We start from the raw sequence: 13,792 nt of genomic DNA on the forward strand, positions 1-13,792 counted from the left end.
CATCATTCAAACAGTTTTAGAAACTTCAGAGTGTTTTCTATCCAAATCGACTAATTATATGCATATTCTTGCTTTTACGGCTGAGTAGCAAGCAGCTTAATTTCGGCACGTTTTCCATCCAAAATTCCCAATACTACCCCCTACCCCAAAGAAGTTAATGTCCCTGACTTTCTGGTCTAACTCTTCATCTGACATATCAGAATAGCATTCCCTGACAGACATATTGTGTTCTTTCATCCTTCTGTAAAAAAAAAGCTAACCGTTACACTGTCATGAAATATGATTATATATCGACTATGAAGCAAATGACCGACACTGAATCGTAGGTGCTAACTACTAGTTATGTAGAAGTTGGACAGTGTCTCGGCAGATTTCTTCGTCTGAAGAGGTGAAACAAGGATCGGACCAATATGCAGCGTGGTATGTGTCCATGGTTTTTAATGTGAAAAACTGAACATGAACACGCATACAAAATAACAAAGTGAACTGGCAACGAAACAGTCCCGTGTGGCACAGACACAGAAAACAATCACCCACAAAATACCCAAAGAATATGGCTGCCTAAATATGGTTCCCAATCAGAGACAACGATAAACACCTGCCTCTGATTGAGAACCAATCCAGGCAACCATAGACTTACATAAACACCTAGAACAACCCCATAAATCTACAAAAACCCATAGACAAGACAAAATACATAAATCCCCCATGTCACAACCTGACCTAACCAAAATAATAAAGAAAACAAAGATAACTAAGGCCAGGGTGTGACAAGAAGAACGCCCAGTGCTGCTTACCTGAGATGCCATCATCACACAGTCCTTCGTAGGTGTCCGCTATGACTTCCTTTGTGTTGGAAAGTAAGGTTGAACAGTATTGGTTGTAGCCAAACTGACACTCAAAAAATGGCCAAAATGGAAGGTGGTTGATAGCTAAATTAAACCAGAAAATCTTTTTTTATTAAAAGTAAAAAAGTTGCTTTCAAAACAATTATTTTTGATTGAAAATAAAAAAGTTTTGCTCTCCACAAAAATACACAAAAATTGTTTCCAGCAGCACAGTTAGTCACCAACTCTCAGGTTAACACAAAAACTGCCTAACCAGCTCTGCTAGGGCTAGTAAAATGGTCCGAGTGGTCTCATTTGTGTCTGGAAGTAGCTAGCAAGCTACCCAACGTTAGCTTAGGTGCTTGACTGCCGTTGTAAGGCCAGAACGCTCAAATCAACCCTACTCCTTGGCCCGAGCGTCCAGTGTGCGGTCTGAATTTACAAATGCTCTAAATTTATGATCCAGGCACTCCAGATTGAATTTAACTAGGCAAGTCAGTTAAGAACAAATTTTTATTTACAAGGACCGCCTACTCCTTCCTCACCGTCGGGGAATTGAACCCCGGTCTTCCGCGTGCCCTGCCCGCACAACACAGGGATTTTTTAGCTAAATAGCCCAGTACTGTACTGCCGACGTCACGTTGTACAGCGTCATATTGTCCGTTCCATACTAACAGAAACCCAGAGGGTTTTTCATTTTTCATGGAATAGAAACACCATAATATTAATCAAAATCATTAAGCAAGTACCAGTCAAATGTTTGGACACACATACTCATTCCAGGATTTTTCTTTATTTTTTACCATTTTCTACATTGTAGAATAATAGTGAAGACATCACAGCAATGAAATAACACATATGGAATCGGTTAAGAACAAATTATTATTTACAAGGACAGTCTACTCCTTCCTCCCGCCAGGGAATTGAACCCCGGCCTCCCGCGTGCCTGCATTTTGTAGTACAGACATGGCCTGCTCTCCCTTATGTAAGGATTTAAGCACTATGTATTATACTGTATGTACTGTAGGCCAAGTTTACTTGTCAGACTGCACAGTAACCTAATAAACAAATGCAGGTGGCTTATCTTCAAAATGCTTTAAATGCTTTATTATCCAAATGTAAAAGAATGTACTGTACAGTACTGTATTTCTTCATCAGCATCATTATGCTTTCGTTAATAAATTAATGACAAAAATACTCTTTCAAAATGCAGATGTTGATTTAGTTATGGTTCCATAACAAATTACTATGGGAATAAATGTCACTGATTTACAGAAATATTGGAACAAAGTTGTCTAATGAAGGCAAGCAATTTAGAATCCTCCAATCCTCTTATGCTGTAGCCTACTCCTGACCGTCACATTGTACAATGCCATATTTTCCATTCCATCCTAACGGAAACCCTGAGGGTTTCATTTTTTGTTTTTTTCGGAATAGAAACACCATAATATTAATCAAATTAATTAAGCCAAACTTCTTAAAATCAATCCCATATACTATGTTATTACAAAAAAGGTTTTAAATTCTCTGGTAATGCCAATATGGAAGACTATCAAATGCTTCTCAAAGATGCCCTCTGGTGGTCAAACTAACACTAACTTGCATTAACAGAAAAAAATGTCTGACAATTTGATAACGTGTCACAGAATGCTGCAGCAGCCCGCAAGGTGACACATCTTTTAAAGGAGCAACCACTGTAGTTACGAGACAAGTCTATCAATATCATAGTATATTGTGATACCATCTTCAATCACTGTCTAATCATCACAAAAACATTCTCTTTAATCTGGATATTTTCTACACAACTTAAAGAATGTAAACATCATATACACATTATGAAAACGCTTCAACTTATTGTTTGCCATAACATTTTCATTTAACTTTTAATGACATCACAAAATAGATATATACATTTTCCATATTCCACCACTCATTATTACCAGCATTTGGAGGATGAAATATAGTGTCCCCGTGTCCATGGTTTAATGTTCTAGTTTTGGGCTGTAAATTCTTCATAAGGCACACAAAGAAATTCCAATCGTCCATGCTAGAGAATAAATAAATAATCTGCTACCTTACAATTTGATGTGTGTCAGGTGTCATAAAATCCCCACATCCATCCCTCCTCTCTCTGCGGGAGAGAGATAGTTCTGTAGAGCTGATACACTGTAACCTGATCCTTTGGATCCTCACAGGAGAGTCATGACAATGTGCTCATACAATTCTCCCCACTTTGTCATTTCAGCTAGCACTTGACATGTGGAGGAAGCTGATGATCGAGCCACTGCAAGCTGTCCTGATCCGGATGCTGCTGAACGAAATCAAAAAGTTGGTTCATGGTTTATATTCATGGTTCATGGTTTATGTACAGTAGGATTCAGCAGGGCTAGCCTGGGAGAATAAATGGTTGAAGTACAGTGCATTCGATAAGTATGCAGAGCCCTTGAATTTTTCCACATTTTGTTACGTTGCAGATAGGTTTGCAAAATTCCGGGAACTTTCAATTAATTCCCTGCTTTTCCCGAAATCCCTGGTTGGAGGATTCCCGGAATCAGGTACGAATGAGCAGGAAATCTGGATTCCTCTAACCAGGATATCTGGAAAAACAAAGGAATTTATTGAAAGTTTCTGGAATTTTGCAATCATAGTTGCAGCCTTATTCTAAATAGATTTTTTTTTAAATCCCGCATCAATCTGTACCCCATAATGACAAAAACAAAACTGTTTTTTTTAGAATGCTCCGAGACAGGATTGTGTCGAGGCACAGATCTGGGGAAGGGTACAAAAAAATGTCTGCAGCATTTAAGGTCCCTAAGAAAACAGTGCCCTCCATCATTCTTAAATGGAAGAAGTTTAGAACCACCAAGCCTCTTCCTAGAGCTGGCCGCCCGGCCAAACGGAGCAATCGGAGAAGGGCCTTAGTCAGGGAGGTGACCAGGAACCCGAGCTCCAGAGTTCCTCTGTGGAGATGGGAGAACCTTTCAGAAGGATAACCATCCCTGCCAATCGCCTTTGTGGTAGAGTGTTCAGACGGAAGCCACTCCTTAGTTAAAGGCACATGACAGCCTGCTTGGACTTTGCCTAAAGACTCTCAGACCTAGCCTGATTGCGAGGAGTCACACCTGGAGGAAACCTGGCACTATCCCTACAGTGAAGCATGGTGGTGGCATCATCATGCTGTGAGGTTGTTTTTCAGCGGCAGGGACTGGGAGACTCGTCAGGCTTGAGGAAAAGATGAATGGAGCAAAGTACAGAGAAATCCTCGATGAAAACCTGCTCCAGAGCACTCAGGACTGAATGCACTGTAGGTCTAAAATGTCCAGTGCTCCTATTTAGCGGCTTGTGATTGTCATAATGACTTGATCTCTGGGTTTGTTTCTGTGAAGGTAAAGGATGAACATTTGCTCTGTTCTGACAGTACCTACTACTGTGTTATAGCAGGCTAATACAGTTCAGGGTTACTGTTAGGCTGCTTTGATATGTCATTTAAAACCACAAGTCACCTTTTACTCTTTTATTTACATTCTCTAGCTAGGCACAGGTTAATGCTCAACAGAAATAGTATCACTAATAGAGCTTGTGTTCTTCTCTTCCAGTGACCGGTGTGGCGAAGACCCAAATCAGAAAGTAATCCATGGGGTTATCAACTCCTTTGTTCATGTTGAACAGTACAAGAAAAAGTTTCCTCTGAAGGTAAGCAGCTGTGCTCTGTTGGAATCTAATAATAATAATTTATTTAACTTTTCCAGAAAATAATCTAAAAGTGCATAGGAAGCAAAACAAACAGCACCTTTTAAATTGAGATGATAGAGATGGAGGTTGAATGTCTCCATTTGGCTTCAGATGAAAGGCTGGGAGTTAAGATTGGTAACTTCTGTTGATGGTACAAGCAGAGAGAGAAAAAAAGACATCGTTTCACCAATGCACCACATCTGCTTCCCCGACGGTCAGTTCCTCCATAGGACCCGCTCCTCTGTAGGTACTGGTCCTCCATTGCAGAACATGTAGCACCCACCTGGGTGAGGCCACAGGTGCTGAAAAGCGTACGAAAAGGCTAAGAACAGTCCCTGAGGCTATTTTGCCATCTCTGCAGTACTTGTTGTAATTCTTCCTGACAGATGAAAAAATAAAGCTTGAGCTGCATTATTTGAATCCAAACTGTTGAGCGTGAAAAACGCTGCAGCACACATACCGTTGCACCTGGCACCAACTATCATACCCCGTTCAAAGGCACTTAAATATTTTGTCCTGCCCATTCACCCTCTGAATGGCACACATTCTCAATTGCCTCAAGGTTTAAATATCCTTCTTTATCCTATCTTCTGCCCTTCATCTACAGTGATTGAAGTGGATTTGTCCTCCACTCGTTACCTGTATTAATGGCACCTGTTTGAACTTGTTATCAGTGTAAAAGACACCTGTTCACAACCTCACTCCAAACTCCACTATGGCCAAGACCAAAGAGCTGTCAAAGAACACCAGAAACAAAATTGTAGACCTGCACCAGGCTGGGAAGACTGAATCTGCAATAGGTAAGCAGCTTGGTTTGAAGAAATCAACTGTGGGAGCAATTATTAGGAAATGGAAGATATACAAGACCACTGATAATCTCCCTCGATCTGGGGCTCCACGCAAGATCTCACCCCGTGGGGTAAAAATTATCACAAGAACGGTGAGCAAAAATCCCAGAACCACCTAGTGAATGACCTGCAGAAAGCTGGGACCAAAGTAACAATTCCTACCATCAGTAACACACTATGCCGCCAGGGACTCAAATCCTGCAGTGCCAGACGTGTCCCCCTGCTTAAGCCAGTACATGTCCAGGCCCATCTGAAGTTTGCTAGAGAGCATTTGGATGATCCAAAAGAAGATTGGGAGAATATCATATGGTCAGATGAAACCAAAATATTACTTTTTGGTAAAAACTCAACTCGTCGTGTTTGAAGGACAAAGAATGCTGAGTTGCATCCAAAGAACACCATACCTACTGTGAAGCATGGGGGTGGAAACATCATGCTTTGGGGCTGTTTTTCTGCAAAGGGACCAGGACGACTTATCCGTGTAAAGGAAAGAATGAATGGGGCCATGTATCGTGAGATTTTGAGTGAAAAACCTCCTTCCATCAGCAAGGACACACCTCCCGGGCCACGAAGGAGTGGCTTCGTAAGAAGCATTTCAAGGTCCTGGAGTGGCCTAGCCAGTCTCCAGATCTCAACCCCATAGAAAATCTTTGGAGGCAGTTGAAAGTCTGTGTTGTGCAGCAACAGCCCCAAAACACCACTGCTCTAAAGGAGATCTGCATGGAGGAATGGGTCAAAATACCAGCAACAGTGTCTGAAAACCTTGTGAAGACTTACAGAAAAGGTTTGACCTCTGTCATTGCCAACAAAGGGTGTATAACAAAGTATTGAGAAACTTTTGTTATTGACCAAATACTTATTTTCCACCATAATTTGCAAATTAATTCATAAAAAATCCTACAATGTGATTTTCAGGATTTTTTTTCTCATTTTGTCTGTCATAGTTGAAGTGTACCTATGATGAAAATTACAGGCCTCTCATCTTTTTAAGTGGGAGAACTTGCACAATTGGTGACTGACTAAATACTTTTTTGCCCCACTGTGTGTGTGTGATATATATATATATATATATATATAGTAACAGTTAAAAATGTTGGACACACCTACTCATTCAAGGGTTTTTCTTTATTTTTACTATTGTCTACACTGTAAAATAATGGTGAAGACATCAACACTATGAAATAACAATAACACATGGAATCATGTAGTAAGCACAAAAAGTGTTAGACAAATCAAAATCATTTTATATTTGAGATTCTTCAAAGTAGCCACTCTTTGCCTTGATGACAGCTTTGCACACACTTGGCATTGTATCAACCAGCTTCATGAGGTAGTCACCTGGAATGGATTTCAATTAACTATTCAATGTGCCTTCTTAAAAGTTTGTGGAATTTCTTTCCTTCTTAATGCGTTTTAGCCAATCAGTTGTGTTGTGACAAGGTCAGTGTGGTATACAGAAGAATGCCCTATTTGGTAAAAGATCAATTCCATATTATGGAAAGAACAGCTTAAATAAGCAAAGAGAAATGACAGTCCATCGTTACTTTAATACAGCCTTTCTTAAAGTATGGGTCGCTACCCAAAGTGGGTCACGACATGTCAGAGTACATTTATTATTATTGAATTAATTACTGGAATTGATATGGCTAAGTGCATCTGCGCTCTCTCTGTTCAGTGCTCTCTCTGCTTAGTAGCCGTCTCTGCTTAGTAGCCGTCTCTGCTTAGTAGCCGTCTCTGCTTAGTAGCCGTCTCTGTTCAGTGCTCTCTCTGCTTAGTAGCCGTCTCTGCTTAGTAGCCGTCTCTGCTTAGTAGCCGTCTCTGCTTAGTAGCCGTCTCTGCTTAGTAGCTCTCTCTGCTTAGTAGCCGTCTCTGCTTAGTAGCCGTCTCTGCTTAGTAGCCGTCTCTGCTTAGTAGCCGTCTCTGCTTAGTAGCCGTCTCTGCTTAGTAGCCGTCTCTGCTTAGTAGCCGTCTCTGCTTAGTAGCCGTCTCTGCTTAGTAGCCGTCTCTGCTTAGTAGCCGTCTCTGCTTAGTAGCCGTCTCTGCTTAGTAGCCGTCTCTGCTTAGTAGCTCTCTCTGCTTAGTAGCCGTCTCTGCTTAGTAGCCGTCTCTGCTTAGTAGCCGTCTCTGCTTAGTAGCCGTCTCTGCTTAGTAGCCGTCTCTGCTTAGTAGCCGTCTCTGCTTAGCAGCCGTCTCTGCTTAGTTTGCTTTGCGGTTTACCTGATCTTTTTTTCTGCAGTTTTCTTGAAGATCGCTCCGCAACACACACAATGCAGCGCTGTCATTCAAGCCACTGTCTTGTTATTCCCACTCGCCATCACTCACCGCTGTCATGAAATGGACTCATGCTAGCCACAAGTTCTGACTGAGCTCAATTGTCATGAAACGCATATACAGCGATGAGTTTCTCTCTCTTTCATATACACTTATAACGAGGAGCGCCCACAATGTGTTTTGTACGGGGAAGTAATGAGTCTCTCATAACAAACAAATTAATAAAACGACACGTCCTGACCAAACATCCACAGCAGGATGGTAAACCCAGGGAGTTATTTCAGAACAGGGCAGAATGCTTCAGGAAACAGTGCTTCGACAGTGAGTTAGTCAACTAGCAAGGCATTGTTGTCATTTTATAACAGTTGATGATAAGCGGGAAATAAGGGAGTACTAACTAACTCTCATAGTAGTAAATGTCAGAATCTCTTTCAAACAATCCCCTGGCCTTGTACACAGCTAATAGCTAACATTCGCCAAAGCAAGCTAGCTACTGATAGTGCAACCCTAGCAACAGAACAGATGAAGATGAAAAATGACCAGGCCTACTGTACATCTTACTGTAGAAATGATTGTTGAAAACAAGTCTAGGTTGGAACTGTTAAAATACAATAATACGTTTTGTTGAACTGGTATAATAAGTTTGAACTGAACTGGTATAGCCTGATTGAAGCAAGATGCTTTTTGAGGCAAACACACTCACACAGTTCTGGGTTGCTCATCTACAGCAGGAAGCGGTCTCCTGCCTGACTGAGAAAGCAGTAGATGTTCTGGTCCAATTTGGCACCACATACCTATGCGAGTCAGGGTTCTCTACTTTGACATACTTAAAAAACAAGTATTGAAACAGTTTCAAGGCTGTTCATGACCTCAGTGTTGCACTGTCAAAAACAGAGCCCAGAATATAGACATGCTCTCATTAGGACTGTGTGTGTGTGTGTGTGTGTGTGTGTGTTTTCTAGTCTACATCCGTGTGATGTGATAAATCAGTTTATTCCGGTTCAGAATGAAGATGATTTATTGTATTTTAACAGCAACAGTTCCAACCTAGGCAGATATGTAAGAGTGTTTTTAATGGGGAAAATAATCATTAATATATATTTAATTGTTATTTGTTTTTGTCTATATATAAAATAGGCTACAGTGTTTATAATGAACTGACGGGGAAGTTTGAATGGCGAAAGCTTCTCTGGTGTGATGTGATCACATTGGCTGGTGTTCAAAAAACAATAAACGTGAATCCTCTGCACCCAATGTTTGTTTACAATGAAATGTATTGCTCCAGATTGCCTCATTTTCCCAATCAAATGTATTAAGTTGATTTCTGATCAGTCTAATTTGCATAAACATTGTGATTGGATGATAGCTGTGAGGGTTATCGAATCAGGATCAAATCCTCTGATCTCGAGCTCATTAATGATAGAATGTTCATATTTGAAGATTGCCGAAAGGCCTATTTCTTTGGCAAATGACAGGAGTGACGAGTGGAATGTAATAGCTGAATAGAGATGGCAACCAGGCTAGTAAACTCCTGGGTGCTCTCGCAATGGCTGCCTGGTATTGTGATGCAATAACTTCAATGGTAATGTACACTAAAAAATATATAAACACAACAAGTAAAGTTTTGGTCCCATGTTTCATGAGCTGAAATAAAAGATCACAAGAGCACAAAAAGTGTATTTTCTAAAAGTTTTTGCAGAAATGTGTTTACATCGCTGTTAGTGGGATGTCAAGAAGCTGATTAAGCAGCATGACCATTACACAGGTGCACCTTGTGCTGGGGACAATAAAAGGCCACTGTCAAATGTGCAGTTTTGTCACACAACACAATGCCATGGATGTCTGAAGTTTTGAGGGAGCGTGCAATTAACATGCTGACAGCAGGAATGTCCACCAGAATGATTGCCATAGGATTTAATGTTCCTTTCTCTTCCATAAACCGCCTCCAACGTCGTTTTAGAGAATTTGGCAGTACATCAAGCCGGCCTCAAAACCGCAGACGGTGTGTAGTCACACCAGCCCAGGACCTCCACATCCAACTTCATCTGAGGGATTGTCTGAGACCAGCCACCCGGACAGCTGATGTGCAAACCCACAGTTTCAATCTTAGAATTACGCTACAAACTCAGAAACCGTCTCAGGGAAGCTAATCTGCGTGCTCGTGGTCCTCACCAGCGTCTTGACCTGACTTCAGTTTGGCGTCGTAACCGAATTAATTTGGGGAATGCTGACCTTCGATTGCCGCTGGAGAGGTATGCACTTCACAGATTAATTCTGGTTTCAACTGTACCGGGCAGATGGCAGACATCGTGTATGACGCTGTGTGGGCGAGCGGTTTTCTGATGTCAACGTTGTGAACAGAGTGCCCCATGGTGTCTGTTGGTTTATGGTATGGGCAGGTATAAGCTACGGACAACGAACACAATTGCATTTAATCAATGTCAATTTCAATGCACAGAGATATCGTGACGAGATACTGAGGCCAATTGTCGTGCCATTCATCTGCCGCCATCACCTCATGTTTCAGCATTATAATGCATGGTCCCATTTCACAAGGATCTGGACACAATTCCTGGAAGTTGAAAACGTCTCAGTTCCTCCATTGCCTGCATATTCGCCAGACATGTCACCCATTGAGCACGTTTGAGATGCTCTGGATCAACGTATATAGCAGTGTGTTCCAGTTCCCGCCGATTTCCAGCAACTTCGCACAGCCAGTGAAGAGGAGTGGCACAACATTCCACGCTAGTTAACGTTAGCTCACAAAACTACCTTTAACTTCTTTCATACTGGACACAGATGTTAAATGGTATCCATGAAAGTGACATTGTCTGACGATGGAGAGACTCAGTTCATGGCTTGAGTGGAGATAACTGCTCAGAGGATGTGTTTGATGGTTTGTGTAGTAGCCTAGGCTATAGGTCCAATACATTATCACCGCATGTTGGCTATGCTTGAATTGCCCAGGCAATGTTCTTCTCAGACAATTGTAACAAAACAAAAAAAAACTTGAGGTTTTTGATCTCGCCGGTAATGAATTGATCAATTGTTGTATTGCTTGTGAGACACAGCTGAGGGAGCATACATTGAAATACATGTTTTGTTTTTACTGGGATGATGGTGCCTGCATCTGATGGTCAGTCTCAGTGGAGGGATGTGGAGAGCAGTCTCTCACCGTTCCTCCGCTCTCCCTCCCTCCGCTGAGACTGACCAAAAAGGAGACCACTAGTTTCAGCTGATGGCAAAACTGGAGTCTCATTGCCTCATGCACAAATTCATGTTCCTCTATTAGCTGCAGTTCTCGTTGTAGTGTGAATGGAAGAAAGGAAAAGCGCATTTCATGGCTTATAAACGTGTTGAATAAAAACTTGAACATAAACTCACTCGTAAAAACAGCATCTCTTTGCTGTATTCGTTGACAGTCTTTCTCTAGTCATGGTTTTAATACTTTTGAAATCTCACAAAATCAACTTTGCTGTGAACTTGAGGAAGCTGCAGGGAGACACGATAATCTAAACTATCCGATTGGCCAGCGGTAGGCCTATAGGTGCACTTGATATGCTCTCCGTGCCATCCGGGTAGGCGGAGTTTGTACCTAACACATTAAATCTTTCAAAATGGGAACACTTTGCCTACCCGCACGCAACCGCCAACAGCGCAAGACAAATTGAGAAAGTAGGAGCACAGGGCTTTTTCTGTGTTTTTTTTTTAATTGAAATGTTTGGAGATTGACCAGTAGATCATGATCGACCGGTTGGTGACCCCTGGTCTACTGTAGCCATGTCGATGCCTATGCATGGGTGTACAGTTTGTGCACTGTGTGTGTTCTCTAAACTCGCTATGCAGCTCACACTCTTTTATTGTGTTTCAGTTTTATCAGGAAATCTTCGAAGGGCCATTTCTGACGAAAACGGGAGAGTATTACAAACAGGAAGCTTCCAATTTACTGCAAGAGTCCAACTGCTCACAGTATATGGAAAAGGTAAGATGGCTGTAGGTAGCCCAACTCATAGAGATCCATACAGCTATATAAAATACAGGATCTCTATGGTCTAACTGCTCACAGTAGCCTTTATGGAAAAGGTAAGATGGCTGCTGGACAGGACATGTATTGCTGTTCACTCCCCTCCCTTGTTAACTGCTGCTCTCTGTGGCTGAGCATAATAAGCTACACCCTGGTCATTTAGAAATCAAATTACTCCTGTTTCAACCCTCTTAATGTTATTTCTTTGACTTTTTGTGCATATAATCCAAGGGCCTTAGAGCAGTCTGTTGTGACCCTAAGGAATGCATATGTTACATCAGAAAGATGCTCGAGGCAATCCGTTGAGGCTAGGCTTTTAGAAAATATTGATTTGGTTCATGTGATTTGCCATGGCTGCTAATTGGTTTCGAGTATTGTTGCTGTGCATTTATCGTGTTGTTGGTGTTATACTATTGGAGGCCTCAGTGACTCTCCGAGGAGACTCACTACCAGCTGTGGCACCATCAGGTGTGTGTGTTTATGAAAATGTGTTATAATTCCAATGAAGGGGTTAAATCCTCCATCGTAAGGCTCCTTAGTTGCGGGGCCCGAGTGGAAGCCCTCCACCCCTGCCCTTACGCCAGACAGTGTTGAGATTGTGTGGGCGGTCTTGTGGATGTGCTGACTTAAGAGTTGAGTCTGTGTATTTCTGTCTGACTGACTGTAGCGCAGAAAGGTAACAGACAGTCCCCTACATTAGCTAGCTCACATCATGGCTGCCTTCAGGTGCGTCTGCGATGGCACCCTATTTCCTATATTGTACACTACTTATGGGCTGTAGTCTGGTCAAAAGTCGTGCACTATATAGGGAGTAGGGTTCCATTTGGGACTCTGTTCACAAGTGGACCTGTAAATCATTGACAATGATAAGATTAATGTGATCGCCATTTAACAAGGATAACCACAACACTGGCTTCAAAAGGCATGGTGGCCAGTCTACAGTGTATAGGAGCATCTGTCCATCTGTTGTTGTGCTGTGTGGTGGTGACTGAAATCTCTGTATATGGGATATGCTTGCTGGCGGCATTAGCGCTGATTTTATGATGTGGTATTTTTCCCCCCACACAGTCACTTATCCCAGTATAGATCTTTCCAGGTTTGGGGTAAAATTCATTCAATTCAGAAAGTAAACCAAATTTCAATTCCACATTCTTTGATTAATTGAAAGGCATTGAAGGGAATTGGAATTTCAGTGTACCTCCTGAAATGACTGGAATTGAAATGGAATTGACCCCAACCCTGGTGCTTTCTGTTCACCTCCCTATCATTGCATTAAGTAGACAGTGCTGCAGGTTAGATTGTAGTGGGTTATTGGCTTTCGGCCCTATTGGGGTTGGGCCATTTAGCGACTTTGAAATTAGCATAATTAACCATATTAAACCAATGAATCAATGAATCCATTGTGTTCTCTTTCTTCCCTGGCTCCACTTAGGTTTTAGGAAGGTTGAAAGATGAGGAGGTGCGATGTCGGAAGTACCTGCACCCCAGCTCATACGCCAAAGTCATCCATGAATGCCAGCAGAGGATGGTGGCGGACCACCTGCAGTTTCTCCACGGGGAGTGTCAGAATATCATCCGCCAGGAGAAGAGAGACGGTCAGTCTGGTTACAGGAGTGACGGTCAGTTTGTTTGTTACTAATAGATACAGGGGCTGGCTTAGAACGTCTGTTTCTCTAGTTAGATGGTAATTCTGTATTTAGATGGTCAATCAGTAAGTTAGATGGTCAGGGTGCCAGGGGCTGGCTTAGAGCCAGTCTTAATTAAGCACAGGTCATCCTTCCATTGGCGATCAAGCAGGCTGTATTTGAGATCCTGAGTGTAGTGGGATCCTGAGTGGCGCAGCCGTTTAAGGCACTGCATCGTGCCTGAGGCGTCACTACAGACCTGGGTTCGATCCCGGGCTGTATCTCAACCGGCTGTGATCGGGAGTCACATAGGGTTGCGCACAATTGGCCCAACGTCATCCGGGTTAGGGGAGGGTTTGGCTGGGGTAGTCCGTCATTGTAAATAAGAATTTGTTCTTAACTGACTTGCCTAGTTAAATAAAGGTTAAATAAAATATAACTTGAGCTGGCTGAATCCCATATGGT

The 13,792-nt window shown here is 42.1% G+C and overlaps 1 protein-coding gene across 8 annotated transcripts in view; it reads left to right on the forward strand.

Annotated features, from left to right (window-relative positions):
* LOC139367243 (cullin-2) overlaps positions 1 to 13,792 on the forward strand; it is a 40,556-nt gene that overhangs the window by 8,277 nt on the left and 18,487 nt on the right. For 4 of the 8 annotated variants that reach the window (XM_071105477.1, XM_071105482.1, XM_071105478.1 and 1 more), the window contains exons 6-9: positions 3,073 to 3,155; positions 4,424 to 4,520; positions 11,550 to 11,660; positions 13,135 to 13,321. In XM_071105477.1, coding sequence (XP_070961578.1) covers positions 3,073 to 3,155; positions 4,424 to 4,520; positions 11,550 to 11,660; positions 13,135 to 13,321 — 478 coding nt within the window. The remainder of the gene's footprint in view (positions 1 to 3,072; positions 3,156 to 4,423; positions 4,521 to 11,549; positions 11,661 to 13,134; positions 13,322 to 13,792) is intronic. The other 4 variants (XM_071105479.1, XM_071105484.1, XM_071105480.1 and 1 more) reach the window with 1 other exon arrangement.

This window comes from Oncorhynchus clarkii, chromosome 15 (assembly GCF_045791955.1).
Source record: "Oncorhynchus clarkii lewisi isolate Uvic-CL-2024 chromosome 15, UVic_Ocla_1.0, whole genome shotgun sequence".
Classification (NCBI taxonomy): Eukaryota; Metazoa; Chordata; class Actinopteri; order Salmoniformes; family Salmonidae; genus Oncorhynchus; species Oncorhynchus clarkii.